The sequence below is a fragment of the Pleurodeles waltl genome, chromosome 5, assembly GCF_031143425.1.
Source record: "Pleurodeles waltl isolate 20211129_DDA chromosome 5, aPleWal1.hap1.20221129, whole genome shotgun sequence".
NCBI lineage: Eukaryota > Metazoa > Chordata > Amphibia > Caudata > Salamandridae > Pleurodeles > Pleurodeles waltl.
This window is the reverse complement of record NC_090444.1, coordinates 1,415,419,721-1,415,447,344: the sequence shown is the minus strand read 5'-3', so window position 1 is coordinate 1,415,447,344 and position 27,624 is coordinate 1,415,419,721. Positions and strand designations below refer to the sequence as shown.

Genomic DNA, 27,624 nt, shown 5'->3' with positions numbered 1-27,624 from the left:
ACAACAATCGTCAGACTGAGTCAACACCCATAACATTTTTTCGGAATTGTGTGTTTTCTCAGGGGAAAACACAAATGTAAAAAATAATGTATGCCCTTGGAGGATGGACCCCTATGTCTCAAGGGCCAACACCCATACATTAGACTGCTTTTTTTCCCCCTTCAAATCTTTGTAGTATGCACATGCAACTCAAAGGTATTGGTGCTCTTTACTTGACCACCAGTTACATTACACAAGGTAATTTTCATTTCTTTGGCCATGGAGAGGTTTGCCTTCCCCTTGGTGTCAGACCTTATGCAGAAAGGCCCGATCCCCACTTAAACAGTTTCCAAACGTTTTACCCTTACAGAACAAAATATTTCCCAGGAAAGAGAGGGGGTCGGCCCTTGTACCTGGGGTTCTGACCACCAAATCCCTGGTGTCTAATGGATTGTGGTGTGTCTATGATCCACAAGTAAGAATTGATTTGTGTAAGGCATCACTGGAAAGGGGAGACTCTCCCCTTTCCGAAGATGCTTCTCACAAACCTAGGAAGGCTTTGTCTGCAGAGAAATCCCCATCATAAGTGGGAGTAGTTTCTTTACCTGCTGTTCCTCTGCTCTGGTGGGAGTTTGTGACTTCAGCGCCCCTCGTGGTGTGATAGGTGGGGGCCGAAGCAGAAGTGATTTACGCTTTGGCCTCACCCTTGATCATTAAAGGAAACCTCCAGTGCAAGCACCAGAAGTTCCTTTAAAACCCCCCATAGTGTCTGCCAGAGGGCAACAGATGTATGTATTGGGAAGGCTGGGCGGTTGTTGGCCATCCACATCAAACAGGTTAAAGACCCAGCGCTTAACTCCTGCTTGCTTGAGAGTTGTTCTGTTTAATCAAGATGATGAGGCAATCCCACACCATGTGTGTGAACGTGACTATAAGGGAATCGCATTTGGGGCAACTGCTTGCATAGATTTGGTTCATTTTATGTGAAGCGGATCAAGTATGTGCAAAGTAGGAAATTGAATAATCCTAGTTTCAAATTGGTGTTGCTGAATGCCTTAGTTGTGTGTGCTGCAGACATAGTGCACATGCTTTGAACCATGTTTGATAAGTTTATTCCATGCAGAAACACCCTTCCCATCTGTCCCTGACCACTAACGTTACAGTTCAAGCATAATAGCCTAATACTTTATGTAACTACATCATTATGTTAAGGTTTTCTGATTTCCTGTGGCATTCTTATCGCATGGCTCTCCGGCTGCTTTACTGCTTTAATTATCCTCTTGCATAGTAGAACTTGAGTGATAGTGTATTGTATGTTTTAATTTTAAAAAAAGCAGCAGTTTGCAAATTTTTTTGCTCTGCCCATTAATAGAGATACTTTTGACATAGCGTTCCTTAATACAGCTATACTGTATTTCTTGTATTATGTAATGAATAAACGGAGTTGGGTTCCTCTTCGTAGTTTTATTTTTTTATTGAAATGTACCATATTATAACCTGCTAATGATTTTGCTTTTATTGTTGTGTGCACATAAAAAAAGTAAACTTATAATTGTATATAAGATCATTCTTCACAATCCATGCCCACTAATGATAATTTATTGAAAAGCTGTGGAAATTACCTCCCTGCGTACGGTGTATAGTATAAATTGTGAATTTTTAATAGATTTTGGTAACCAGTTTATGCATACGTATTGGTATTCTTAAAGAGTTGGACTGCTTCGATTGAACATACACTGGATCTTTTTTTGCTATAGGTCGCGGAGGAGCAAAAATCAGAGAACTGGAAGACTCTTCAGGTTCCAAAATAAAGGTAACTTAATATAATTGGTAAATGAAGTAGCAATGGAATATTCCGCATTTTAAAATTCACATTCCATGCTTTTTAACAATTTAAATACGTAATTAAAATGTTAACACGAATGTGACCTACCATGTTTCCAGCAACGGTTTGGGGAAAAAAATAGGAGTTCCTGCAGTAGTTGACACACTGCACGTACTTAGTCCTAGCTCATGACTTGTGCTTTTCAAAATTAAAAATAATGGTTGGTTCGTAATTATACCACACAAATGTTCCCAGAGGCCACCTAAGTGCTGCATGACACATAGCAGAGTTAATAAAAATTTATATGAAAAACTTGAAAGATGTAGGGTGAATCTCATCTGAAAGGAAGCCCACATTGGCAGAGTTTCAAAGTTGGGCCTCGTGGGCAGAAAGAGTTGCTAAACCTCTTTGTGCTGCATGTCGTTTAGTAAGCAGTTCCATTCTGAATAGTAGGAGTGATGATGTGGACCTTTTGTGCAAAATGTTTTTGGCTCACATTGTAGGTGCATAGCTGAATAACTCTTGCTCTGGGTTCTCTGATTTGCATTCCTTCACTTCTATTGTAGTGCTATCTTTTTTAATATGAATACTTTTATTTTGGTGATTACATAAACAATTCAACGCATAACTTCACAAGTACAGTACATTTACAGCTTTGTTGCAGTGTAAAAAATATACTCAACCAGCAGTATAAGGGATCTTCTTGCTTGATGTGCCACTTTCCTGGAAAGAGGACTATAATTGTTGAACAACAATAAACATTACTAAGCACCTTATGTATCTAGCAAACAAAATGTAAGCACTTTCAATTTGTAAGGCGAAATTGTACAGTGCTCTACCTGATCAGCTAAGTAAACTTTAACCAAAGTAGACTACCTACCCAAACACCCATCTAGTGATTACACAAATTAGACTAGGATCCTGCTGGCAAAAAAGATTGTTAGTAGTCTTCAAATAAAACAGTCATCCAGCTGCGTTTTTTTTATGAACACACTCCAGCAGACGAACAAAGGGAGGAGAGTACTTCACTGTTGCCTAATAGCCGTCTCTGTCTTCTGAGAGGTCGAATGAATCAGTTTCCCCATGTTACTGCCAAATTGATAGATGTGGTAGTGGGATACTATTTTTTGCAATCAAGTTGCAGAGGCACTCTTCAAGAAGACATGCCAGATGGCAGTGAGAAGAAAAAGGAGAAGCAAAAAGTGTGTGCCCATCAAGAACAAACAAAAGCACGGGTCCCTCGCAGACACTAGGATACTAAGGCTCGCACTAATGATTTCATGGGGGCCACTGGTCTATGCAGCCCTGCGGCCATTAGTGCTACTTTAGCAATATTACCCATGTACAGTTAGGTTCAGCTGTGACCCGCGTAACCTCAATGCTGAATCACTTTGCCACTACCTATGTTGACTACCCCTTGGCTCTGAAATTAGCAGCCTAGATATTCTTAATGTTTATATCTCCCCAGGTTGGAGCCCAGAAGTTCAGGCTATTTGGAAAGGGGTGGATGGGGCATGTGAGAGGTCTCAGCCAACAACATTTAGCAATGCAATATTTTGTTCATCTGTGGGTATTTTCCTTTTGACCTCCAGTGAGGTGGAAAATAAGGAGGTAACTTATCAAGATGAATGCTATGGTATCCCACAACCATTATCAAGAGGATGCCTCCCAGTGGCCCTCAACACTTTGCAGGGTCCCCCACAGACCTTGCACGTAACCTACGTGTCATCCTCAACTCCACGCTCACCATGACCAGACAGGTCAACTCTGTTGCCTCCACCTGCTTCCACACCCTTGGACTCCTACGAAAGATCTTCAAATGGATACCAACCGACTGCTGAAAAACCGTGGCACACACAATAATTACAAGCAGACGTGACTACGGAAACACCCTCTATGCTGGAACTGCCAAGAAGAACCTGACAAAGCTGCAGAAAAACATTAACTGCCAAGAGCACATCACAGAACACCTGAAAAACCTGAAAAACCTCCACTTGCTCACCGTCGAGAAGAGAATCAATTTAAAACTCCTTGTGCATGTCTACAGAGCCCTCCACTACAGCGGACCAAGCTACCTCAACCACTGCATAACCTGGTCCTCTCTGTTCGTCTCAGCAGTCAGTCACCAACGTACCTCGTATAAAGACGTCCTCCGCTGGAGGAAGATCTTTCACATACCTGGCAGCAAAAGGTTGGAACACCTTAACCCTTCATCTCAGACAGCTGCCATTGCTGCCTCAGTTTAGGAAGGACCTCAAGACCTGGCTCTTCAACTGATCTCGAAGGACACACACCCTCATTGCCTTGCGATCCTCTGGTTGAGTAGTGCGCTTTAATTTAATTTCACAGCATCTCTCCGTGTCACACAAAATAATATTCCATCAGCATAGGAAGGATTACTGAAATTTGATAACCAAGAAAAAAAAACTAGAGGCTAACAAAAAGCGGTGGTTAGAGTTGATAGAAGCATTTGACTGGAAAGATGGGTAAAGATTTTGGAAATTGGTCCCTGGTGCATTCAAGGGGCTTGCCACCAGCGTGCATTGTAACATAGGCCCTAAGTAATAGATATGTAATTTCAAGCAATTATATGCTAAGGAGAATAGTGCTAACCCAACAAATTGCCTTAAAAGTGAGGACAGTTTAGGAGGGAATCCTGCTATAAAAAATCCTTGCTTTTGAGTTGAAGAGGGCAATACACTTAAGTATGAAACCAAACAAACCTCTGTGCCCGGACTCAATTCCCCCTGATCTTTATTACCAGGATCCTAAAATCTGGTCCTGTATTCTTTCACATATGTTTAATGCAGCAGTAGAGGAGGGTAGGATACAGACCTCCTGGCGATTTGGTAATTTTGGTACCTATTCGCAAGAAACAGAACACTTCCATCAAATTACTGCCAGATTTCTCTTTTGGATGGTTCATGGAAAATTCTGGGTAAGGTTCTATTAAACAGATTCCAGGGATAGATAGACAGTAATGCAGTATTGACTGCGGCAAAGGCCAGCTTCAGATCAAGAATCTACAAGGTGGACCAAGCAGTCCGCTTGTTCTTGATTATTTTCAAGTATAGAATGGTCAGAGCGCCACCTAGTATCTGATCTTTGTTAATCTGAGGCTGGTCTTTGACCTTGACATGGAGAAGGTGTGGTCAACCATGTGTTAGATGGGTGTAAACTCTTCCCTGTTCAGTGCTATCATAAGTTTACATTTCCAAAACACTGCTAAGGTACGCTATAGTCCTGCGGATGAGTGTACATCCTCTTTCTCGGTTGAGCAATTAGTTATTCAATGATTCTTTTCTAAAGGTGCTCTTATGTGGGGACAGTGCAGAGCAAAGTGACAAAATTAATAAAAATGCACTGGTGCTATTTACAAACATGTGACTGAAAACGATGGTATGATCCTTCCAGGGATACTCGCTCTTCAAGTATCCTGATCCACAATCAAAATTAATATGAGTCCACATTTTGAATTTTTTGTTGACATTTCAACCCCATGTGTCAGGCTAATCAGAACAGGGTCATCATCATTCCAACAGCAGAATTCAAGGAGACACAAGGTATAATATAATAGTCTTTTCTCCTCCTCCAGGATCTCTCAGGGTTTGTAATTTCCCAGTCACTACCTCCCTTCAAAGCCAAAACGGACTGCTACTGATATTGCAGAATCACTGGAGACACTCTGGATCATAACATCGACAACAATTTGAAATGTGGACTGATTTTAATTTTGATTGTGGATCAGGATACCTTAAGAGCGGTTATTCCTGGATGCATCACATCGTTGTTTTCAGTCACAGGCATATTTCACAATTAAAGGTTTAATAATTTTGCTGCAAAAACGAAGTTAATACTTCTCACATGAACTGTTAGGTTGAGGAGGAAATACATGGTACTTGGTGCTCCCTTGGAGATGTGATTACCTGATGGGATCACAGATAGCTCGGACATTCATTTGTCTTTTACACAATGCAAAGGCAATCCTCAAAGAAAAAAACAATTTTAGGGGGCAGATCCTTCAGTGTTCTCCTGCAAATTTACCAGCAGAAGGCAGTGGCAACTATGGGGTTTTACGAATGTAATGAAACTTCAACTTGAAGAAAACTTCCTCAGGTCACTACTGGCTTTGGGCCCCGGAACACCACCAGCTCCACTATACTTGGGTGTTATTTCTCATTACAGCTTAATCCAGGCTAAAACCCCTATTGTATGGGATTCACGCCCATTGAAATCCTGGTGCATCCATAAAATCCTTTCAAGAACTGTCCCTTTACTTTGGGAAAGGCAGAATTATTTGGCCACAATATGTCAGGTGTTTATGAAACTGTAGTGCTTAGACCAGTACTGGAGGGATCCATTGTGTATCGATCAAGGTGCTATTAAGCTTGTTAAGCAACAGTACTGGTCAAATGTCAAAGGAGATGTTATCGAAAAGGCACTAGCTGTTAGCTTATTGTGTGATTATCTTGGGTATAAACAATGTTTTGGCTTTGAGAAATATTTGGATTGGATTTATCCACATTTGGAATGGTTGTTGTACTTCAGGTATAAATTGGGGATCTTTTCAACTAACGTCTATTTATTCCAGTTCAGTTTGAAGGGAAATTAAAACAAAGCATTGTTTGCGATTGTTCAAGGGTTGGGAAGAACAGTTATGCTCTTTATGCTACTTTCCACTAAGTACACTCAGGCACACAGGCGTGGCCTTTATTAAGGGTAAAATGTATTCAAACCACAGAAGAAGCAATGACTCTTTGCCTAAGAGATTGTATCTCAACATTCTGGCAAATAGCCACTATAGGGTAGATGAACGGAGGGCTGTGTTGTGGCTTTTATACTTAAATGTTTGTATACTTTTTATGTGTCTGGGAGCTTGTACTTGGTCCCTATATAGTGCTGGTGGTATTATTGGTTGGTTTTATCTTTGTATTATGTTGATTGTTGTGCGTGTGGTGTAGTGAACTGTTATTTTTTTAATGGTTATTTTTGTTGTTTTTTTGAAGTCTGTATTTGATATGTATTGTAAGGCTTTATGCTGGCAACAGTAAACAATTCTCTCATTTGTATTTAAGTTGCAGATGTTTGCCTTGTTACGGGTCTCTAAACGTTAATTTATTTTGATATTTTATATGTTTTTGTAGCCTGAACCAGACCTTTTAACGTAACAGCACTTTAGGCAGAAACTGTATCGGCACAGGTTTAAACCACCATGACTAGATAAAGGTATAAAAGCATACTTATATCCAGCAGGTATAAAGTTGTTTCATATCATATATGATCATCAAAAGCACTAAGGTATAGGTTAGGCTGACTAAGAACATCTGTTATTACAGGTGAATGTCTGTTTTCCGTGAGTGTTTCTATAACACATCGTTTATCCATAATTCTAATGCATTTAATACATTTTTATGGAGAAGCCTTACGGAAAGCTCTGTGTTGTGATATATATATTTTTTTTTTCTGTGCTGTACTTTATAAAGTAACTTTGTCTCTATAGATGTGTCACTGACTCAGAAGATGATGTGGGTCTGTTGTTTTTTGCCAGTTCAGGTTTAGCTCTTTCCAGCAGTTATCGACCAGCCTGTCCTTTCTATATGTGGTAGTTTGGGTTTCTAAAATAATAGGGTTCCTCTGCATTAGCTTTTTTTTTTTTTTTTTTCAGTTGGAGGGAGGAGTGGTGACATAGTTATCAAAGGTGCAGCTGGTGAAATGTCACCGGGCACCAGGGGTTGGTTGTTTCACCAGCTACTCCAGATGACTGCTTGCCCGCATCATAGGGGAAGGCTGATAGGCTACACTACTATGTGCTTTCCGTCCCAGCATGCAAGTAATTAAGCTGACTGCAGATCCTGGGCCCAATTTTGGAATAAGGATAGACCCACATATGGAGTCGCATGCCTCCAAGTTACCACTGTTTTAATTCTGTCTTTCTGTCTGTTGAGGACATTAGGGTGTCAGCAAAAAGGCTTGCAGCTTATGTATTGGATGACCCTCCCAGCATCCTTCCCCATTAGGGCATGGTGTTAGAAGTTATCTAATGTTTTTCACTGGCAGCTGATGCATGCCTTTTCAGATTGGTAGCGCACAGATACAGTATTGAGCTAGACACAGAACCACTGTGCTTGCAAGACACACTGAGCTTTTCCACTCTTGGGTCTCTATACATAGTCTGTGTCAAATTAGAATCCCACGGTTTTGATGCAACAACTTTTTGTTCTGCCACACACTGCTCTCATAGAAAAGGTAGAAGTGCTCATTGCACCCCCGCTGGTGTTGATATTCTTGTGGAATTGTTCAGTCGCATCCCAGTGCACGAGGAACCTATCCTCTTGTAATATATTTAACTCTAAGTTCTATGATAAACCACGTTTCAGTTGCAAGCTGTGAGAGCTCTGAGATTGGGAAGACGAAAACCATCCGTTTCAGAGCTCTCAAGTTATCCCTTAATTAAAGAGCAGCTCAACCAGTTCTAATTATAGCTTTCCTTTCTGATATTTTAGGTCTGCATTTATAAAGATACAAACTGAATTGAAACTACAAGAGTGCAATACAAATTCCAGAACTGGAACTACCCTTTTTGTTGCAACTTGAGATTCTTGTGAGTCACTGCCTTATGCTCACAATATCCTCCATACAAGTAACCAAGAGTGAGGATGACAATAGGGAGTAGGAGGATGGAGAGAGAGTGTTTTGCATGCACATATATACAGCTCTAAAGTTTTCTTGGCTCATGCTTACACACTTAAGATTATTTCTCTAAATTCTTGTAGGCAACACTTTAATAGTATAAAAATGACTGTAGGTTCCAGAATATAAAGAAAAAACCTAGGCTGCATAAGCAGACCTTGAAAAATGTACAACTGTTTGAAGACGACAGTGGGGTAATACTGTAGATCCAACCAAATAGGCTTAGAGTTTTGGAATGGAAGGATTGATGGGAGGCCAGAATTTTTGAGGTTTTGGGTAGTCATTGTACTGTGAAAGTGGAGTCACTCCTTGCAAATGTTTGATTTAGTATTTTTGCCTTTCAGAAGCCTGGGGTCTCAAACATAGAGAAACAGAGGATCTGAGTGATTTTGATCATGAGTGTATTCTGAAGTATGACTCCACTTTGTCAAGAATTTGCAGTGTCATCTGTTTGAAGCGTTGCAGTTTTATGCTGCATCCCGATTTAAAACTTGATTGAAATTCATCATTAAGGTTTTTTATTTTTCTTTGAAGCGTCTGAGCTGCTTCGCAGTACCGGTCTCAAGAACTTTACCTAGAAAAAGAAGACTGAACCCAGGGGTGAAGTCATTGCGATAAACCTAATCTGTTATTTATTTTTCAAGGAGAGGTGTGACGTAACAGGTTTTCTAATCAACAGGGCCTGTGCCAGTATTATGGAGGAGTAAATTGTGGTGGTTAGATGTTGAGTGAGAGGTTAACTGATGTCTTCCAACATTTTGGCTGGACGAAGGCCTTTGGAGTGAGAAGTGTTGTGTCTACAGTCACAGTAAGTGAATCACACCAGAATAAGTTATTTGACAAGTCCCTCACTATTACTTGTCCGTCTGCTCGTGGGGGGATCATGTCTCCACCCATGTTGTGCCTTGGTTGTTCTGCCCTGGAATGTCCTTTAGTTCCTTCCTGCTTTTCCCATCCCCACACAGGAAGTGGCGTCCAGTTGGCATCCCAGTGGTCTTGGTGACCTCCCTACATGACATCGCCCTTTCCCTTAGTAGTCTTTATTTTAGATTTTCAACAGAAATAATACAGAACAAATGATCTTTCAAGTAACAGAATACAGCAACGTAGGCAGGAGAAGTCACCACAGTGGTTTGAAAACCCTTGTGGTGCGGTGGCACAGTCTGCTTCAGGGCATAGTGTTCCCAGTCAGAGGAATCAACAAAAGAGAGACCAGAGGTGAAGGGGGCGACAGCCAAGGAGAATGGAAAGGGGAGGCAGATTGTAGGGTGGGGGTGCAGAGAAGACTGGGGGCTCCCGTGCCCCTCCACCCGGTGGCAGCTGCAGAAACACCAGCAGTGGGAATGATGGACAGCGGTCACCCTGGACACCCAAGCATCAGGCCCTCTCAGGCACCTAATCCCTGTCCCATTACGGCACATCCTTGAGGAACGGGGCCCACACCGTGAGACGGATATCCAGTTTATCATTCTGTGAATGTATGAACCATTCGTAGGACAGAACTTCCAACATTTGTCGGCCATTCCTAATGTGGGAAGCGCCAGTGCAGGAGGACGCAGCTTAATGAATGTCAAAGCTGTGATCAGAAACCGGTGGTACAGAGGCTAGGATGTGTAAAACCACAGTGTGATGGGAGATTGGGCAGAAGAGGAATAGTACAGCACAACATCACCTGGACCTCCACCCAGAGCCTCTGGTGGCTAGTACAATCAAACTGGATGTGTGGAACGTTGCGGCCGGGGTGGGCGCAGCACCAGCAGCGTGAAAGGTGGAGAAGGCCAGCATGTTCCAGATTAGATGTCCAGTATCAGTCGTTCATCTATTTAAAGATGCAGAACTTCATCCTGGCCTCCTGTACACCCCCATTGTGACCCTCTCGGATCTTGTCTCAGCCCTCCTCGTCATAATCCATCTGGAGAAGTGCCTTCCACAGTGCTCGCAGTTTGGTCGATTGGGGGTAGGGAATACTTGTGGCGAAGCAGCAGGTTGGTATGGCCTGACATTACACCGTGATAGCTGTCCCACACTCTAAAATAGGCGGGCAGTGGCAATGACTGAGCTGCAGATACCACCAGTACTGATGCACGAGCAGGTGGAATTCCTCCTGGAGGGGCAGAAAGGTCAAAGAGAACCATCGATCATCAGTTGGGAGGTTGTTTCTATGCCCACCACCCTCCCTTTTGGCGTAGAACCCACTATTCGGATTCCAGCGTTCTACCACAGAGGGGCCTCAGTGTACAGACAATGGTCAACTGGAAAAAGGGCAAACTTCCCCCTCGAGGCGACCACTATTGCCCAGACCATGGTGTTGGCAGAGCACACCCAGAGAGCGGCATATACATAAAGTGGGGAGTAGCCCGCATGCCAACAGACTATGTTCCATCAGAACCCACAAGAGGGTCTCAAGCACACCCACTGCATATGGGTGAGCTATGCCAGATGAAGCACTATGGCATAGTGTTCCACTGAGCAGAGACCCAACCGACTATACTTTCTATGAGTGATCAATTTGGAAAGGATCTATTGCAGTCGTGCATTGCCTCATATGAAGCTCTTGAGACAATCAACAGAGGGAAGGAGGGTGCCTAGGATCTGGAAGGGCAACATTCCCAGCACATATTTGAATCTAGGGAGTGTGACCATCTTGACCACCAGTATGCACCCTCAGAAAGGAAAAGATTGAGATTCATTCATTTGGCAAAGATCACTTTCGTCCGTTCCATCAGGGGCTTGAAATGATCCTTCGTCATGTGTTCCAACCCCCTGTCCAAGAGTATCCCCAAGTACCTTTGGCGGGATGGTGCCCGGCCGAATTGGTAAACCCAGATTGAAGCCGCTGTCATAGAGGACCATAGGGGGAGGAAGTTGCTCTTCCCCCCCAGATGACCTGTAACCCACCATCTGTGTGAAATTGTCCAAAACAGCGGAGAGGGCCAGAAGAGAAGGGGTGAGATCTGTAAGCGTAAGCAAAATGTCATCTGCATAAAGAACTACTGACGAGGGGGCATCCGTTTTTGGAACACCCACTATCTCCCCTGAGTGTGGCACATGACTGCGGCCTGTGGCTCTAAGGTGAGGAGGTAGAGAAGTGGGTAGAGGGTGCAGCCCTTATGGTTCTGCATCTAATCTGAATACGGAAAAAAATACAAAGTTCACCTGCATTGAGGGTTCACTGTACAGTAGCTGGACCTTGGAAATGAAATTGTCCCCAAGATCAAACTGGGGCAGCACCGTTAAGAGGTAGCCCCACTCCCTGAGGTTGAATGCATTCTCGGCGCCCAAGATGAGGGCCAGTGCCTCCCCCAGTAGGTCTTTCACCAGCCGGAGGGCGTGAGCTAGGGTTTGCAAGTGAATGCAGGAGGATGGACCAAGGACCTAGCCCAACTGGGTGGGGTGGGCCAGGGTGGGACTGACCTTCTTGAGCCAGACTGCCAGGACATTCACTATAATCTTAATGCCCTCGTTCAGGAGTGAGATAGGCCGATAGCTGTCACAAGAAAAGGGGGCCCTTGCCTGCCTTGTGAAGCACGGGTATAAGGACCTTGTTGGAAGTTGCTCCCAGGCTGCCCAGCTCCCCTGCTTCGGCGTAAGCCACCGTGAGGGACTCTGCCCTGTCCCCAGCCGATCATTTATAAAATTCCATGGAGAGGCCATCCTCCCAGGTGCCTCAGTATAGGGAGCAGTAGAGATGGCCTGTGTAATCTCGTTGGTGACAGGACCTGAGAGCAAGGCCTCGCCATCTCCTTTCAGCTAGGAAAGAGTAACCACATACATGAAGCGGTGAATCTGAGGTTTGTCGTCGCAGTCTCTGAGGTGTAGAGGTGACTATAAAAGTCCACAAAGGTGTCTACAATCCTCTGGGTGTGTGAGGAGGCGATGTGAGGTCCCTGATGGCTGAGCCTAAGGAGACTGCCTCCTGCAGGTGGAGTTGAGCAGCAGGTCGGCTGCCTTTTTCACCCTGTTCGTAATGGAGGGCATGTTCCGCCTGGGTGCTGAAGAAGCCGTTGAGGTCCAAGCATGCCTTCTACAGCCTACTGCAAGTGTGATCCATAGAGTGGTTTGTGTAAAGACAAGTGAGGCGATTGTGGGTGTGATAAGTTTCTGACATTACATCTATCCCCTTCTTGAAGAGCAATTGCACAACATCTCATCACACACACCTGACACCTCCTGTCCCCACCCCCACCCCAGAAGAAAAAACATCAAGGGCTTTCTCGGCATCTGATCTTGCCAGTTCGTAAATCGTTAAGTCTGTTGAGCTACCCCATTGCGGGGGATGGCATGATTCTCATGTTTAGGGGATGCAATATGTTTGGCTGGATAGACCGTGATTGTGCTGAATCATTGGATGATGGTGTACTGCTGTCATAATTGAGGCGACTTCTGTGTACTTCGGGAGTTTTCGGTGGGGTTGTTTTCTTAACTGTGGTGTTACTAGTGATTAAATCAATCTCATGGATCTTAGTGGTAACTTATGTGAGTGATTTAGCTTAACATGTTTTCTTGTGGGAAGGTTTTCTTATTTGTAGTGTGACTGGTAATTCTGTTGTCGAAGGTCAGTAATGAGATATTCCTTGAGCGTTTAGGTGTTTTTTTTAGCGGTCACCCTCCGGCTCTATGCATATGCTCTTCTTCTGGCTGGCTCTCTGGAACAAAGCAATCTTGCTTGTTTCCAATATACACACTTTCCTCCTCCTCATTGGATTAATGTTGTTGGGAAGAGTTTCTTGCCTTTTCCCTTTGAGCTGGGTATTTCTTCGAGTCCACTCCCCCAGGTAGATTTACTGTTTCCTCTCATTCTCCCTTTGATGTTGTCTTCCTAAAAGAATATGTGTTCCCAGTTGTGGTTGCATTGACTGATCTTTTATCTGATTGTGTCCTCCCCTCTTGTCCTGAGTTCGCTGTTGGCTCTGTCGCATTCTTGGAAAATGTTGCTGATAGACACTTCCTCAAATTACTCTGAGGCTTGGCGACCTATGTGACGCACAACTGTTTTGTATTTCTGTACATGGATCAGTGTGGTCTAAGGAAGACCAAGGCTGTGTATCACTCTCCTCTTCTGGTGAATATGTTGGTGTGTGTTCCAGATGACTATGCTGAGTGTCATGTCTTGGGGTGAGGTCTCTTGAGTGATTGAACTCTATTCTTTTGAGACCCTTCTGTATCTACCTGCCCCTCTGCTTCGTTTTCAATCTTGGTTAATGCATTGAGATGTGATGCTTTGACTTTGGCCAGCTTGCCAGATCTTGCCCTGTTGCAGATTTCCTTCCAATGACGGTAGTATTTTCAGGAGCTAGCGTCATATGTTTGACATGCAGCCGTCAATGAGCCGCTGATGAATGATGTCCTCAGTTGTGAAATGATTGCACAGTGTTGTGCCCGGTCTTCTAGCCTTGTAGAAAAAAGTGGCAAGTGATTCACCTGGCTCCTGGCATGCTGAGTTGAATATATTGCGTCCTTAGTCCACATTTCTGCTAGGGTTGAATTGAGCACAAAATGTTCCCAATTAGTTTCTTATACGTCTTAATGTTTCTTGAGAATGTTCTGATTAGGCGTTGTCCATCGTGACTTACCAGATCAATCAGAGGCTGTTGTTTTTGTTTCTCTCATGATTCTCCTGCTGCCACTTCCAACTTGGTCAAAAATGAGTTGTTTCTACTTCTAAGTCAGGGAGTTGACTTATGTGATGGTCTCTCTTTTTGGCATGATGATTTAATGTGCTGACACAATGTTATTTGAATTGTTTGGTGCAGTACTTCCTTTATACGTCCATCTACTTGTGCCACTTACAAGTTGTTACCTTGTTTATTTTCACAAGTTGAGACCACTAATGTGCTGTATTGCTTCTTGGATTTCTTGTGCTGGTTTTTGTGAGTCTCTTGCTTGTAGCTAGTGAATTCCAGCTTTACAGTTGTTTGATTTGCCAACCTGGTGATGCTTATCACCTTAGCGAGTCCAGCGGGTGTTCAGACACGTGGTTAATCAGCCTTGCTGCACATTGAGTTCTCAAATTTCGTTCTCAACTTCTTCGATTTAGAAAGCTTCAAAGGTGTGTGTGTGTGTGTGTGTGTGTGTTTGTGTGCGAGAGAGAATCTTTCACTTTATATTGCTTTTATGCCTGTTTACTACTACAGACAGTAGTTTGCCACTATCATTCACTCCAAAGGTGTTCAGTTTGTTGGATTCAAGCTTGTGACTGGTAAATCACCCTGTCTCTCAGCAGCAGTTTATTTTTCTTGGACACTGTTCTTGCATGTGTTGAGAGCTGTTGAATGTGAATTGTAGCTTGTTACCTTGTAATGCTCTTCTTGTGCAGACATACAGCTTATTTGGTTAATGAGTTTACATGGGGCTGGCTGCACCTTATGCAGTTCTGTTTTCCTCTTTTTTGTGATGATCCTTGCTCTCTTTGATTTAAAATTTGTATTTTGCTCGGTTTGCTGCTTGCTGTCTTAAATATATCACTTTACTTTCTGAGACAGTTCTCTTTAGCTATAGGATCATTAATACTTTACAGCCTCTTATGTGTTTGCTTATGGAACAACATCTCATCCAGTTGGTGTAATTTCTTTAGTTATATTATGTTGTTTGTATGCCTCTGTTGCCTTCTAGGTGCCCTTCATTTTGACTTCACTACACTTCTATTAACTTGTTTCAGTTACTGCTGTGTAGGCATATTAAATGTATCTTTGCAGTCCTTATTGTGTTGAGGGAAGCCCTTTTTATGGCTTGTCTGTTTGTTGAATGGGTGCTCAATACCTAATGAGCCTGCCCGATCCTGACATGGAGGTTCCTTAGGCTATTATGTTTGCTTGGCTCTAAGATGGCTTCCTGATGGCTTCCTAATGGTTTCCAGTGCGAGCATGCTTGCAAATATGGCTGCCCAGCAGACATTTCTTACGAGATCTCCTTTTCTATGTGACCTCGCCCTACTATAGTGATTTCTGCCCGCAAGCCTGCATTTTCAGTTTCACTCTAGGCTGGGCATAGAATGGAGATTTTATCCAGTACCTCCTATGTTTGCACCCTGTATTCCTGCTAAGGTGAAAATGGATCTGATACCACCAGCATTGCTTCTTTATCACTATTGTAGCAGTCCAGTTATTTGTGCCCAGTACCGAATGCGGTCTCTGCTTGCCTTATGAGCTTATTGGCTTTAGATTACTCACACGTGATGTGTCTTTCGGACTCAGTACATTAACTCAGTTGCAGCGTTGCTTTGTCGTTAGGTGGTCATCCGTGTAACTTCATCATCAGATGTCCTGTCTGCAGTCACAGTAAGTAAATCACATCAGACCAAGTACAGTGTTGTGTTTCTTTATTGGCAAAGTCCTTCATTATTCGTCTACTCATGGGGGAGCCTGTCTCCACCCATGCAGTCCCTAGATTGTCCTGCCCTGAAATGTCCTTTTAGTTAATTTTCCTTCCTGCCTTCCCCATCCCCACACAGACTGTGCCCAGCTGGGCGTCCCCATGACCTCCCTACATGACATAGAGGGTCTTACCTCTTCACTGGTATCAGTTCTGCCGCAAATGTTTTCCTCTATTTTTGGTGTTTGGATTGTAGGTTTGGGAGTTTATAGTTGGAAAGGTTCTAAATCCAATATGATTGTTTCGAGTGTAGCAAAGGCATGCATTTTGGTGTGTGTTTCTGCCTTGAGATTTTTTTTTCAAAGGAAGTGTTTCGCCCCTGCCCCAAAAACGTTCCCTCTGTTATTCAGACTTTATATAAAAATGTATATGTTCCTTCCTTTTGTAAGAGATTCAGCATGCCTGCCGCCCCCTGGGCATCGTGAATTGTCACAAGTAGTAGTCTAGATGGATAACCATGTATTGTTTGGAAAAAGGTATAAGCATGCTCTGTAGGGTGCACAATCTTTCAAGCATAACTGAAGCTCTTCTAACCTTCGGGAATTAGTCCTCTTAGAGCTGCAAGTAGAGGAGGCTGTAGACGTGGTTTTGGTGTAGGGGACAGGTGGTCAAACTGGAGAAAAGACAATATTTGATCAGGAATTCCAAAATAGAAGTTGCTGTGATCGAGCGAGAGAACCCTCCTCTTGGCTCTTAGAGGCTGGACCTGTGTCAATAGATCCAGCAGTGGACAAAGGCCACTTATTGGCGTGCACACATCTACAATAGCCTGAAAGTTTGCCAACCTAAATAGAATTCTGGAGGAGCCTACCTGGGCCAGGTGGGATTTGACTGACACTCCCTTTTGCTGTTACAATTTTAATACCCAGGCCTTGGACACATACCATGTGAAGGTTAGCAGTGTCAATACCAACTCAGAAATTCTATAGTCTACATTATGGTAAAACTAGGTTCCTGTTCCCTTGGCCCATGTGAAAAACCCACAGAGAATGAGACCGCTCATTGTCTTTGCACGTGGGTGGTGCAAAGAAATAGGATATGCTGGTCCTGCCAGAACACTTTCCATCTGCGGACTCGAGGACTGGGGAAGCAGCTGAGGGTTGCAGTAATGCCCTGTGCTGTCACTGAAGTAATTGTCACTAAAATACCAATGGTGATGCAGATAGTGTTAAAGGGATAAATCCCTTCAAAGTATGGACAATGAGATACCTCTCTTAACTGAACTTTGTTAGCTAATTGTGCACCTGGTGACATTGTTCATTACGGCAGAAAGGCCTTCACACTTCATCTGGAGAGCATGATGGGTGAGCCACAGAGTTGCAACCAACTTGTGTCAGGCAAAACTAGACGTGCTGGTGATGGGGAATTAAGCTGTTCAAAGAAGCATGACAATTGAAATTGCGATCCAGTAGTATCTGAATCAGATGGCACACCCAATCCTGCTTCTGATTTAAATTGCATGTTCACCTGAGAAGCTTGACCAGTTGTTTTATAGATATGCCCAGGTGTAGTATGTTTATGCCACATTTTCAGACTATCCAGTTAAGACCACTTGAATGCAAGTTCTCTAAATGGATCTCATTCACATCATTGGTAGTTGTTAACATTTTTGGTGTAGGTCAAACCCTCTTGTATCGAAACTAGACACCAATCCTGTAGAGTATATTTTGAAATCCAAATTTGTGTAACCTGTTTGATACAATACCTTGTCAACACAGTAGGAAAAGTGACCGAGGTGGAGAAAGGCAAATCAAAATTGCAAAATTCAGTGCCAGAAATAGGGAAAGTACCAAAAAGCGACACATACCATAAACACTGAAGTAACCACTTACAAAAATTACGAAGGAAAGTGGGAGGGGACGGTGTAAGTTATGTTTTTGAGTCTAAAACAAAATGCTTCATATGTGGAACTTCGTAGTGATGTTGAGGTTGACTAGTATAGTTCCTAGTGGTAGAAATCTCACTAGAAGATAAAGTAGCAAGGATGCTGTGGTTCTGGTGAAAAAGATCAAGCCTTTTATACAGTGCTGATCATATTGTTTAAGACGTATAATGGCAGATAAATGTCATGGACTGTGAGTTCATTGGGCATAAGACAAATATCTTTGTGGACCTGAGACATGAAGCTATTTTTTATTTTCGATTTTTGACAACTATCTACAGTTTGCTTTCTTCGCTTCTGACTCAAGATGAGTCAATATAGATAAAAGCTCAGTGCTGTGACTAAATGTATTAGACGAGGTAGATACATTTTAATATTGGGATCCATTTGCATGGAGACTTGGTCAACACTGTTTTTCATACCACTGCAAAAACATTCACCTCTTGGATGAGATCATGCCAGTTATGATGGTGACTTTAGAAGAATGGTATTAATGGAGGCAACATGTATATGATCAGAAAGAGGAGAAAGGGAGACACCAAACTGGGACCAGACCCATTTACTTTGTGGGAGTGAGCAACCCCTAGAGAGAGAAAGTAACTATGGACTGAAATTAGTCTTTATAATGACCACTGAATGCAGTAGAATATTGGAGGTGCTGTGCAACCTGCAACACAGAGAGATACCTGATTTGTCTCTCATTCTGGTGACGTTTGTCAGTGCGGTAAATGGGCACAAAGATTGTGTTGGCATAGCACACAACATCCTATAGACAAGTGTAGTGACCACCATTGCACTTGATATCAAAGATGGCATCAAAAGTAAATAGTGGTCAGTGACTGAAGAAGCCACCAAAGTAGAAACATTTAAGTGGATGATCTGCATGTAAGTAACCTCTCCACAGTGACACAGAGATAAAGTGAATGAAAGCAGTACCAGCATTGGCGAAGCTACTAGGTCTCCCAGGGCATTTTAAAAGAGACATTCACTATTCTCTTTGCATGCTTTGCATATAAAATTACTTAGCACATCAAAGATGGTTAATGAACACATTAGTTGACATAAAAGGCAGGACTGACCTTGGCACCATGGCACCATGCCATGGGACTGTTCATGCTCAGGAAGAAAGGGAACGTGGCTCATCGCTTCATAGATCTGACAGTGTTGATGGCTCATATGCTGATTGTCATGCACTGGGGACTGCTGTGCTGCCTTGGGCTGGGACACTTGTGCGCTGCAACACTCAAGTGGGGCAGAGCTGAGGCAGTGGCACTGCGTTTGGTGGAAGCACGAGGTCTGCGCGAGACGCTCGTTGCAAATGACTTGAGAAAGCTTGTTGGGGCACTTACAGGTGTTGGAGTGTAGTTTTATAATCAAAATTAACATAAAATGTTTACGAATTAATACATAATGATGCCGCATAGAAATTATTATAATGTGCTTTTACTAAACGTGTGTTTGAAATGTGCCCACGGGGAGTGGCCACCAGCCTATACGATGATAAATGAAACTGACTAATAATGAGATATTAATATACTAATGTATGATTTTGTATTAGTATTATGAGTTATATGTTAAGGTTTTGTTAATTAATCACTAGGCCTTAGTTAGCATGAGTCAGGCCTAGCTGTCCAGTTTCATATTAAATGTGTTTTTCTAACGTGCAATGTGCTGACTTGCTGAAGGACATGTAGTTGTACTTTTCCAGAAGCTAGAAGATGTGAGTAACCGTAGTAAATTTTCTCATGAGAACCCGACTTGCACAAGGAGACATTCTTGTAGAGCGCAACAGGTACAGGGTCGCCTGAACTTGTATACACAATGGAACTACTGACTGGGACTGTGAGAGGACCGCAAGAACATGAAATTGTAACTGACATTCTACCCGTTGGAGACGTCAATCGCAGAAGCCAATAAACTACGTGAGAACTGTTATGAGGTGACAATCTTAATGAGGCGACAAGTAAACGATTGGATGGAGATAATGGTGCACCAGAACTTGCCCAATTGGAAATTAGGGGACTGTACAACAAGTTTAATATAATCTTTTGACACCAGGAGAAATCGGCCAATAAATGCCATTCCTTTGCCATAGCTACTACGTGCCTTTGCTATTGCCTAGACACTTTGCCACTCTGTCTTAGAGACTTTTTTGGTTTTATTCTTCGAACCATCCTTATTCTGCCTTTCCCGATTCCTACCTTTCCTCCTTATGAGGGAAGTGTCCCTTACTCCAGTATTGGAACTTTCAAAGATTCACATGCTTGAATCATTCCCCGTCGTCGAGATGGGAGTCCCGGTATAATTTTCATAAGTAATGTTAAACATATTGACGAGAAAAAGGCCCTAGGCCTCTTCAATTTGATAGTCTATCAGAGTCATTTTGTGAAAAAGGACCACACTTGATCCTCCACCAATCAGGCGACAGCACCCTTCAGAACCTCCTGAGAGAAGCTCTAGCACCTCAGATTTTCTACCGCACGTCGTGCTAGGGAGTCTCCTCAGAGCTCTGCTCTGTTTTCACACCTTTATTCAGCTCTTTTTCTCTCAGAGAAACTCATTTATTTGATTTGTCAGCTATGTTTCAACTATGTCTGACAAGGAAAAGAAAAGTCTCTTTAGTGACTGCAAGACTTGTGGGAAGAAAAGACTTCATTCTGAAGATCCTCATCAAGATTGCATTTACTGCCTCTATCCAGATCATTCAGCCAAGGATTGTAAGATTTGCCGTACTTTTTCTTCTAAGACCTTAAAGGATAGAGAAGGCAGATTATTAATATGGCTGCAGAAACGGAAACATAGGAAGGATCCAGTTTCTGATTCTGAGAGTGAGGAATCATCAACATCAAAGAGATCAACTAAAAGGGCAAGATCACGCTCTAGATCTCCATCACAAACCTCAAGGAAAGCCCTCAAAAAGACTGCCTCTGGGTCTTATAAGTGTCGCAGCCCATCTTCTTCCCCAACTAAACTCTCAAGTAAGGAGGGGAAAAGACATTCTTCCAGTTCTGAGAGGCACAGGAAATCCTCATCTGTTCCACCATCTGTGCCTTTCAAAAAGCCATCTTCTGTGACTGGAAAAAAGGCCTCGTCGACGGACTCCCCGTCGACGGCACCGTCGGTGGGCGCATTGCCGACGACTCCAGCTACTTTAAGTGTTCCATCATCCACGGCTCCGTGGGCGACATCGTCGACGAGTACACCACCGTCGACGAGATCTACAACGACGACTTCAGCGTCGACGACCGTCTACACTTAGTCATCATCGACGGCGCTGATGTCAGTGTCCGCTTTACCGTCGACGATGACTTCGTCGACGGTAGACTCGTCGGCGAAGCTTGCGGCTATTAAAATAACAGTGCGTCCAGCGTCGACGGCACTGTCTACGACAAAGTCAGTTTACACGTCGTCGACGAGATCGTCGACGACACCGTCGACGAGGGAAAAATATCAAAAGAGAACAGAAAAATTAACTCCAACCCACACTTCACCTAGTAAGGTATCCTCCCTGGTACCAGTACATCTTTTGGAGGGAGATGAAGATTCAGATGAAGATGGGCCTTTTGTTACAGCCCACAGCCCCTCTGAATTAAATGTAAAATATCAGGAAGAGGAGGAATATGAGGAAGCTTATGATCCCCAGGCTTCCTTGGAGCATCAGCAGTATCAACAGGGAACGTATATCCCTTCCGACCTGCTTACTGTCCTTAGAGCCATGTTGGTGGATTATAACAGAAGGTTTCCTCCACAAGGAGAGCAGCCTCATCCATCGCCCATTTCTGGTCCTTCTACTCCACATCAAAGACCAACGTCTTTGCATCTTACGGATGTGGCCACCCCAGACATGACAATTCCCCAAGACACTGACATTTCAGAAGGAGATCAAGAAGAAGGAGAACTCACAGATACTCACTCCGAGTGGGACGAGTATATTATTCCTGCTCCATCTTCTCCTTCTCATTCGAAGGTGGAGTCCCTACCTGAAGACATTGGAGGTTTTCATAATCTTCTAGAGAGGGCAGCCAAGCGCTTTGCATTACCGCTACCTACGAAGCAAACAGATTGTTTCCTTTATGATTTTAAAGAGCCCTTCCAGAAGTCTGTGCGTTCCATCCCGATGGTGAACTACTTGTGGGAAGAAGGCCTTAAAGTCGTGACTAATCCAGCAACAGTCACCGCAGTTTTACCACGTCTGGATAAAAAATACAAAGCTCCTGATGATGCCCCATCATGCTTGACAGGCCATCCTCCTCCAGATTCGGTAGTAGCTCAAGCGGCTCAAAGAAGATCAAAGAATCCTTCTGCTCCGATTTCCGCGCCCCCAGATAAGGAGGGTAGAAGGTTAGATAACATAGGAAAAAGATTCTCTTCTATGGCCAGCCTAGTGCTTAGAGCTGCCAACTCCTTGGCTATTTTGTCTCGATACGACAGACAGCTTTGGGCGGATATTGCACCTTTCATTAATCAACTGCCGGAAGACGTAAAATCAGAGGCAAATAAGACTGTGCAAGAGGGTCAACGCACGTCTGCAGAGCTTATAGACTGTGCAATGGATATAGCGACCACTGCTTTCAGACAGCTTGCAGGTGCTGCTGTATTAAGAAGACAAGGCTGGCTCAAAGCCACCTCATTTCGTCCAGAAGTCCAGAATAAGATCCTAGACTTACCCTTTGATGGCCAAGCGTTATTTGGGAAACATGTGGACGAAGCCCTACAGTCAATTAAAACGGACACTGCAAGGTCACTAGGGACCCTGCAATATCGGAAATCGTCCTTTCGTCCTAGGGGCCGCGGCCAGCCCTCTTACAGAGGGGGATATCAACAACAGAGATACTCCTATCCATCATCTTCACAACAATTTCGGCCATACTATTCCCAAAGACAACCGCCTCAACCAGCCTATAATAGACCGGCAGGCTGTGGACGCTCAACCCGCCCTGCTAAGGATTCAGCTCGTAGACCCTGATGTTTTCGAGGCGCCGGCTACGCCCAGTCTTCCTCCTGTCACCCTGGGCGGAAGAATTTCCTTATTTCTCAGTCAATGGCAGACCATTACGTCAGACAAGTGGGTCCTACAATTAGTGGAACAGGGCCATACTTTAGAATTTGTCCAGAAACCTCCCTCCAACCCTCCCCGCAGGACTCCTTCAAGATACCCTCAACAACTCAAAGAAGAGGTCTACAAGCTCCTTCTCAAGGGAGCTATAGTGAAGGTGCTGCGGGATCAACGAGGAACAGGATTTTATTCCAGGTTCTTCATAATTCGAAAAAAGTGGAAGGATTGGAGACCGATCCTCGATTTAAGGCAACTAAATGTATACCGAAAGAAGCAATCGTTTCGAATGATCAGCCTGCAAGACGTCCTTCTGCGTCTCAATCAAAGAGATTTTATGTCATCGCTAGACCTCAAGGACGCATACTTCCACATACCAATCCACCCTGCCCACAGAAAGTATCTGAGATTTACCGTAGCCGGGAGCCATTATCAATATCGCTTCCTTCCCTTCGGGCTCAAATCAGCCCCAAGAATATTTACCAAATGCCTAGCACCAGTGGCAGCCTTTCTCAGGAGAAGAAAGCACCAGGTCTTTCCATACTTAGACGACTGGTTAATAAAGGCAAAGTCTTACACAGGAGCACACAAGTCAACAAGAAAGTGCGTTTCCTTGCTGACCAATCTCGGATTCACGATCAACTGGGAGAAGTCCAACCCTCTACCAGGCCGCAGTATTACTTTTCTGGGAGCAAAACTGAACACGGAATCCGGCATTGCATGTCCCACGTTAGAGAGACAACAAAGGTTACTAACCCTAGGGAGTTTCATACACAAAAGACGAAAGGTTACAGTCCGTCTCTTCAAATCACTATTAGGCATGATGTCTTCATGCATACCTCTGATCCCTCTGTGTCGGCTAAAGATGCGCCCCTTGCAGGAGCAGCTAAACCGTCAATGGCTTCAAGTATCAGGAACTTTCGAAGACCAGATACAAATTACTCCAATAATGATCAAAACTCTCAAGTGGTGGTCTCAAAAGCATCATCTCTCAATCGGTCTCTCGTTTCTTCAACAGCCAGCCCCGTGGACCATAACAACAGATGCCTCACTGGAAGGCTGGGGCGCAGTATTACAGGACCTGCAAATAAGTGGCAAATGGCCAACTCATCTGGCATCAAGGCATATCAATTGGCTAGAACTCAGGGCAGTTCACCTTGCTTTACAAGCGTTTCTCCCAAGAATCCATGGATCGTGAGTGGTGATAAGAACGGACAACACCACTACGATGCACTATCTCAACAAACAAGGAGGTACAAGATCTCTCACCCTCTCCAGGGAAGCCCAAGCGATCTGGAACTGGGCCTCGCAGCAAGGCATCACACTATCGGCGGTGCACTTGCCCGGAATAAACAACAAAGCAGCAGATGCACTCAGCAGACAGAAATCGGAATGCCACAAGTGGGAATTAGACCAGACGGTACTCACCCAGATTTTTTCCCAGTGGGGAACACCAACAGTGGATCTGTTTGCGAAGAAGGACAACGCCAAATGCCAGTTCTTCGCAAGTTGGCATCACCAAAAGGGATCTTGGGGGAATGTGTTTTCGATAGTCTGGTCAGACATCTTTGCTTACGCCTTTCCTCCCGTTCCGTTGATCCCAAGGGACCTCACGAAGATGAAAACAGAACCTTGCACTCTCATACTGATAGCCCCGTACTGGCCGCGCCAACATTGGTTCACAGAGCTCCTCATTCTCTCAGTCAAACCTCATATTCCGCTGGAGCCGTTACCTCATTTACTAACAATGAACAACGGCCAAGTTCGACACCCCGATCCACACTCAATGCGGTTAGCGGCATGGCTCCTCACCACAGAGAATTTGCGCATTTGAATATCCCGCAGGACTGCAGAGATATTTTGTCACAGGCCAGAGTGGATAGCACTAACAAGGCGTATCAGTGTAAATGGAAGAGATTCTGTACCTGGTGTCATCAACGTCAAATCGACCCTTTTCTTTCACTGCCAGAAGAGATTTTACCGTATCTCTTAGAGTTAGCTCGATCTGGCGTAGCACACTCATCCATTAAAGTTCATGTAGCAGCCATAGCTCGCTCTTCTCTTCTCGGCTGAGTAAGAGATTTCTAAAGGGGCTGTTCAGGGTTTACCCTCCTTTCAGACCTCCACCTCCTTCGTGGAACCTGAACATTGTTTTGGCACAACTGATGAAGCATCCTTTTGAACCGATCCACTGTGCTTCCCTCAAACATTTATCGTGGAAGGTTGCCTTATTGATAGCTCTTACATCAGCTAGGCGGGTCAGTGAGGTACAAGCGCTCTCCATCCAAGAGCCATTCCTACAGTTTAAACAAGATAGACTACTAATGCGCACTAACCCGCATTTTATTCCAAAGGTTCCGTCAGACTTTCACATTAACGAACCTTTGGTCTTCAAGTCTTTTTTCCCTCATCCATCTACTCCAGCAGAGAGGGCATTACACTCTCTAGATGTGAAAAGATGCGTCCAATTTTATTTGGACAGGACAAAAGCTTTTCGGCGCTCTAATCAGCTATTTGTGGCGTACAGTGCTCCTAGGAAGGGGTACCCGCTATCCAAGCAGAGTATTTCAAGATGGATCGTCTCTGCTATTCGCTTCTGCCATCAGGCAGCGGGCAAACCTTTGCAGTCATCTGTGCATGCTCACTCGACAAGAAAAGTCTCATCGTCAGCGGCACTGTTTGCCGGAGTGCCACTACAAGACATATGTAGGGCAGCAACATGGAGGAGCTGTCATACCTTTACTAAGCACTATTGCTTGGAGTCCCTCTCGCACGGAGAGGTAGCAGTGGGCCAAGCGGTTCTCAGGAATCTCTTCAGGTGAAGGTGAGCCATTTCTCCTACATCCCTCCATCCTAGAAAAGGTATGCACATCAAAAAAAAAAAAAAAAAGAGAAATGTATCTAAAGATAATAGAACACTATCATAATCCCATAGTAAGCGGGTTATCAGATCTTGATCAGGTTACATTAGTCTTATGTTTTAATACTGATTTGTTATTTAAATTTCATCATGTATCTTCACAGGAATATCCCTATTTATATTAGAGATAAAAAGATACTTATATTTATGTATATATACGTGTGTATAGATAGATGTGTATATATGTAGATCTATATATAGATATATATGTAGGGACATATGTCAGTACACTCATATACGTCATCACTTTATACATGATGATGATAAGGTTTTGTGGTCTAAGATAACCTGTTTTTTAAAAGGGTTGTCATTTTACAATGTGCATACTTATTGCTTTCTACTCTGATTCAAGCATGTGAATCTATGAAAGTTCCAATACTGGAGTAAGAAAATAAGTTACTTACCTGTAACTGTAGTTCTCCAGTATTGGAATCTTTCATAGATTCACATGCGACCCACCCACCTCCCCGGAGAAGCTCACTTCACTTCTTTCTTTCTTTCTAGTAGTACATATACTCATTGTAATATACGCACTTGTGCGTGGAAAATCTGAGGTGCTAGAGCTTCTCTCAGGAGGTTCTGAAGGGTGCTGTCGCCTGATTGGTGGAGGATCAAGTTTGGTCCTTTTTCACAAAATGACTCTGATAGACTATCAAATTGAAGAGGCCTAGGGCCTTTTTCTCTTCAATATGTTTAACATTACTTATGAAAATTATACCGGGACTCCCATCTCGACGACGGGGAATGATTCAAGCATGTGAATCTATGAAAGATTCCAATACTGGAGAACTAGAGTTACAGGTAAGTAACTTATTTTCTTATTGCCCGTCTTGCTGAACTTTGCTGTGTTCCTTGGCTGGTGGCGAATCAACTGATGTCCTGAGGACGAAGACTGACTCTGTATGCTGACTCATTACGGAGGGTAACTATATGATGATGAAATTGTAATTGTCTGTTTGCCTTTTCTTTCTAGGTACCAACTGCTACCTTTTGATAGAGACCATATTTAGATGTTTTCTAAATTTGTTTTGCTAAATTGTTTTGCATGAAGCCCAACATGCTAATGCTGATTCGAGGTTAGTTAAGTAATTCACTAAACGGACGCAAATAGACAAATGACTGAATCTTTGCTTTGTTGAATAATGAGCTAATGATACTCTGCTAAGAATAACCCATGTTGACATTGTGTTTTGTTCTAATGTTTGATTTTTGCATTGATGAAGTCTTATTCGAGATGACATATTATAAGTGTTGATGTGTTTTATGGTTTTGAGACTAATAAACTTGCTAGTAGTGTAATCAATAGGGAATAAATATCCTAAATCTTACAGAATATTGTGTGATTTTTCATGACTGAGAGGTATTGGTGTGTCTTGGTTCTTACTTATGCCATTACCCAAATTGAATCGATTTGTTATAGTGAGTATTGATGATGTCATTGATCTATTGATTGTTATGGTGATTAATTGTCTTGTCCTAAGGTGTCTTCAATCAGGGTCAAAAGATTCATTGGCCTAAAACGAGTTCCAGACTAATTAATTATTTAAGAAGGGACGCGTTAGCACAGGCAACCCAGAAGAAACTCCCTATGCAGGTGTGAGGCATTCACCCATCTTATAAAGTGTGCGTTTTCTTTCCCCCTTCTTATGATTGATGGTCCTGAAGACGAGAGATGCAGAGTACGGCGATGACAGGGAGTGGGATCACGCTTCTCACGGGCAGAGATTTTTCGATCTAGCAATGGTGGGTAGGTGGAGGCAGCGATCTCTGGAAATGGAGGGGCCACCTTCCAGTATCTCAACCCTCTGGAAAAAAGGCTGCCGTTGTCATGGCTTGTTGTTTAATATGTTCTGGTTGTTAATTTAATGAACCAATAGCTTCTGATAGTTCAGCATATATACAGT

At 43.5% G+C, this 27,624-nt stretch overlaps 1 protein-coding gene across 5 annotated transcripts in view; it reads left to right on the top strand.

Annotated features, from left to right (window-relative positions):
- Positions 1–27,624, top strand: part of DDX43 (DEAD-box helicase 43) — a 576,458-nt gene that overhangs the window by 29,622 nt on the left and 519,212 nt on the right. For all 5 annotated transcript variants that reach the window (XM_069235691.1, XM_069235689.1, XM_069235688.1 and 2 more), the window contains exon 2: positions 1,737–1,792. In XM_069235691.1, coding sequence (XP_069091792.1) covers positions 1,737–1,792 — 56 coding nt within the window. The remainder of the gene's footprint in view (positions 1–1,736; positions 1,793–27,624) is intronic.